Source organism: Carcharhinus amblyrhynchos, chromosome 6 (assembly GCF_965287045.1).
Source record: "Carcharhinus amblyrhynchos chromosome 6, sCarAmb.v2.hapA, whole genome shotgun sequence".
Taxonomy (NCBI): domain Eukaryota; kingdom Metazoa; phylum Chordata; class Chondrichthyes; order Carcharhiniformes; family Carcharhinidae; genus Carcharhinus; species Carcharhinus amblyrhynchos.
This window is the reverse complement of record NC_137329.1, coordinates 53,862,169-53,866,175: the sequence shown is the minus strand read 5'-3', so window position 1 is coordinate 53,866,175 and position 4,007 is coordinate 53,862,169. Positions and strand designations below refer to the sequence as shown.

Here is a 4,007-nt window from a genome sequence, read left to right as displayed (position 1 = left end):
CAGCTGAATGCATGCAACAATACAGCGAAAAGAGAGTTTACAACCAGTATTGCTGTGGATCAGAAAGAGAGGAGCGTATTTTCCCAAACCTGTGTTTATTCGAGCTGACAGGCTCTTCTTCAGCGCTGTGCTCAGAACCCCACGGGGATAAAGTATTGTTTTGTCTGTTGGAGCTGGAACCATCATTAAGTTAAAAAACCTCAAAAAATGTTTTTATTACCCCTGGAACTCGTAAACATTCTTTTAAAAGCCCATGTTAAGTTAAAAGCACCTCTGCGGTCTCCACCCAATTCACAACGAGGAGGTTAAAAAAAATTCCTGCACGCTATATAATACATTACCAAGTAATATTTTGGCGAGGAATGTGTGAGATGTGTATGAGTCAAGTAGAGATGGATTTTTACGTGTTTTGCAGCGACAATCTTATAATTGGTTTGATAAGCTGGTTTGCAGCTGCGTATTTGTTATTGTTTCTGGTGATAGAGGTTTAAAAGGCCAATGTGTGTGTGTATGTGTGTGTGTGTCTTTGCACATTGTACCACACTCAGCAACTCTTTGGTGGAGTAATCGTAGTAAGTAGATCCTGCCGTAAACAAAGAGAGGACGCGGGCTGCCAATCAAAGACAGCCCTGCCCTGCTGATTGACAGGAGTCTGGCCCAATCCGGGCAGATGGGGGCGGTGCTAGCGGGGATGGGCGGGGTCAGAGGGGGGTTTGAATGAAGTGATTGGGCAGTGAGGGGAAAGGAGGGCGGGGGCTGAGTGTGCTGGTTAAATAGCATCGAAGAGCTTGCTGCAGAGAAACATCGCAAACGCGGCAGCCAGAGCGGTATCGTCCTTCTGCTGAACACACATTAAATCCTGCCTCAGGGCTCTGCTTTTTGTAGCACTCACTTTATTGGCAACAGCCACCCCACTGTTTGCAGAAGTAGCTCCCAGCCTCCAATTGCCCCCCAGTTTGCTGGTGTAATTCCCCCTCCTCCTTCCTCCGCTCTTGGCATTTCACCGGGACGTGCCATGTCCAGCGTGCAGCAGCTCCCCAGCGGCTGCCTGGAGAGGATGGTGGCCAGGAGGACCTACCCCCTGCACGCCAGGACGGCCGTGTGCAGGAGCCTCTTCGGACCCATCGACCACGACGAGCTGCAGCGGGAGACCAAGAGCAGGCTGCGGGAGATCAGCGAGAGGGACCGCAGGAAGTGGAACTTCAACTTTGCCACCGACACCCCGCTGCAGGGAGGGCAGTACCAGTGGGAGGAAGGCGGCGACGTGCCCGCTTTCTACCGGGAGACCGTCCAGAGGGGCAAGGTGCGGCTGCCGTGCCCGCCTCCGGAGCCCGGCAGCTCGGACACCGACAGCAGCGATTCGGCCGGCCTGGACAGCAGGGACTCGCCCGACCTGGTCAATCGGTTGTTGGGACTGGAAAGCAGCGAGACCAACCAGGAGAACCGATCGGATAACTTGCACTCAGGAATTAAAGGGGCCAGGGGGGCTTGCTTGTGCAAAAGGGGCTCCACGGCACGCATCACAGGTGAGGGGACAAGCAGTGCTGTTTCAAATAAGAGCCTTTCAGTGTGTGTTTGGTTTGTAATGGGTGCAGATTGTAATCTCTCCTGGTGGTTGTTGTTGAAGGGCGAGTTGTTTTGGTACCGTGTAGTAGAGCTCTCTCTCTCTCTCTAAGAAATGCTTGCACAGCAACTTTTTGCTTTAAGGGGAGAACAGTTCACAATGCGAACTAACAATGATAAAGTCCATAGCTCTCTTTACCGTTTCCAAGGCTCACTCTGCCAAGTGTACTTTACAAAATGTTGAAGTAAACATTTCATTATTTGACCAGATTTGAATAATTGAAAGTTAAATGACCTTTTTTTTAAAAAAAAGCAAATGCAATGTTTTAATCATGTAGACATTATTTAATGTAACCGGGCGGTTTGATCACTGTAATTGGGGAAAAGAGTCAAATGGCGTTTTTTTTCTAAACACAAATCTTATCGTGAACAGATTTTTTCGCCAAGCGAAAGAAGACGGTCGGATCTAAAGGTGCCAGTGAGAACGGCCCTCTCTCTGGGATGTCGGGGGAACAGACTCCACGCAAGAGAATACGATAAGGCAAGAAAAAAGGAACTAAAGTAAGTCCCTCGAAGAAGGGCTGGGAGGATAAAAACAAGGGCTGTGCGTGTGGGGAGCAGTGAGAAATGGTTGATAGTAGACCTTGTAGTAAACAATTCACTCGGGCTTTTACGTCAGGCTTTTGGGGCGAGGTTTTGGGCTGTCATTTTGTCCCGTGACTAATATTTGGAGAAGGCGAGCTCCAGCTCCCGGGAATCTGTTTTCTTTTAAAGCACTTTTCGGAGCTGTTCAATTGTGTGTTTGATGTGGGGAGGGGGAGACAGTGGGAGTGGGCTTAAAGCAGCAGAGTTACCTGGCCATGATTAGGGATCTGGTTGTGACTTTTTTATGTTGCTTTTTTTTTGAGTTTGTAACCTGAGTCACAATCTCTGACAGGATTTTACTAACTTTTTTTGGCGGGGGGTGTTGATGCCTCCTGGTGACGTCAGGCGGGGGTGGGTGGGGGAGGGGTGGCTGCGGACGTCACGGGTGTGGGCAGATTTGAGCTGACTCACCACTAGTGTGGGGGAAGATCTGATTTAGTAATGTCATTTAACACATTCTATTGTCTGCCTCAGGATCCGGCCACTAATGGTGTTCTTTTCCCTTCTCTTTCTTTTTCCCCACCCTTTCTCCCACTGCACTTTGTAGATATTTGCACTCCACTCTTTTTTTTTAACGAATTTTGATTACTGAAAGAAGTGGCTGACAGCGCCGATCACCATCTTGACGACTACTCTCGGACTGAGCAAAGAATAAAAAGACATTTGATCCGAAATTCAGAAGAGCGAATGATTGGCCGCCTTTCGAATTATGTGGAATGAATGCGCAGTACATGTAGCAAAAGCAACCTCCAGTGGCGGAGGTACCACTGCAGCAGTGTTAGAAAGGAGCACAGCGTGCAATGTGAACCTATCAAATTGCATTGTGAGTGTATCGACACTGACCAAGAGGAAGTGTACATGATTCACAATGAGTATATTACGGGCAAAAAAAAGTCAGTTCTAAATAAATAGTGCTCTGCTGATGTCTCTCAGTACAACTCGAGATGTATATTTGTAAAATACAAAGGCTTATACTAACTTATATTTACTATTTATGTTAAGAATGGTTCTGATCAGTTGTGGCTCCCAATGATCCCCCTTTGTTGTGGGACAAAAGGGCGTTCTTGACTTGCTTTATTTACAAAATTTGTAAATATTGTGGTTTTTTATTTTTTTAGTTTTGTGTCTTTCGTTCACACCCTGTTTTGTAGCTATAAGAATGTTTAGGTTACTTGAAGGTGAGCAGTCCTTTTTTGTTTTTGTTTTCCTGAGCCGTTCACGTGCCACTGCCACTTGTGTGTGCGTGGGTCACATTTGGAAAGACAAAAAAATGCATATTTTTTTTCCGCTGAATAAATGAATACCCTTTTCAATGATACATACACACACAGTTCCGAGTCTCCTTTATCTTCTCGTCCTGATTCTCTGAGTGGTCTGTTGCACAGTTGTTTGTGAAAACTTAACATCTCCACAACCGCTTCCTGCCTCTACATGGTCTGTGAGTGATTGCTGTCATGGCCTCTGGGTGAATGCTGAGCTGCTGTGTTACAAAACGTTACTCTTCACCCTCTCGCTGCAATGACCGCGCGGGCTTGTGTAAGACAGAATCTTTAAACAACTTGTTAAACGCTGGACTTAAGCTGTTGGGCTGCCGAAGTAAGCTAAATATTGCAGAAGAAATTTTTATTTGACAGGATATTGTTGGAGGGCGTGAATGGTGTTATTCATTCATGGGATCTGGGTATCACTGGCTGGGCCAGTACTTAGTTCCAACCCGAATTGTCCTTGAGCTGAGTGGCTTACTGGGGTATTTTAGTATTGCTTTATAAATAAATAAATATATATATAAACATAACAGG

At 46.5% G+C, this 4,007-nt stretch overlaps 1 protein-coding gene across 1 annotated transcript; it reads left to right on the top strand.

Annotated features, from left to right (window-relative positions):
• Window positions 1–785: 785 nt before the first annotated feature.
• Window positions 786–3,526, top strand: LOC145343929 (cyclin-dependent kinase inhibitor 1C-like). The gene is made up of 3 exons (XM_080190470.1): window positions 786–1,526; window positions 1,997–2,124; window positions 2,756–3,526. The coding sequence occupies exons 1-2, from the start codon at window positions 1,016–1,018 to the stop codon at window positions 2,101–2,103; spliced, it is 618 nt and encodes a 205-aa protein (XP_080046596.1). The 5' UTR covers window positions 786–1,015; the 3' UTR covers window positions 2,104–2,124; window positions 2,756–3,526.
• The last annotated feature ends 481 nt before the right edge of the window (window positions 3,527–4,007 follow it).

Excerpts from the sequence above, each read along its gene's own strand:
- LOC145343929 (XM_080190470.1), top strand. The coding sequence starts at position 1,016 with ATGTCCAGCGTGCAGCAGCTCCCCAGCGGCTGCCTGGAGAGGATGGTG. Across the intron at positions 1,527-1,996 it reads CTCCACGGCACGCATCACAG|ATTTTTTCGCCAAGCGAAAG; the intron begins GTGAGGGGACAA and ends TATCGTGAACAG.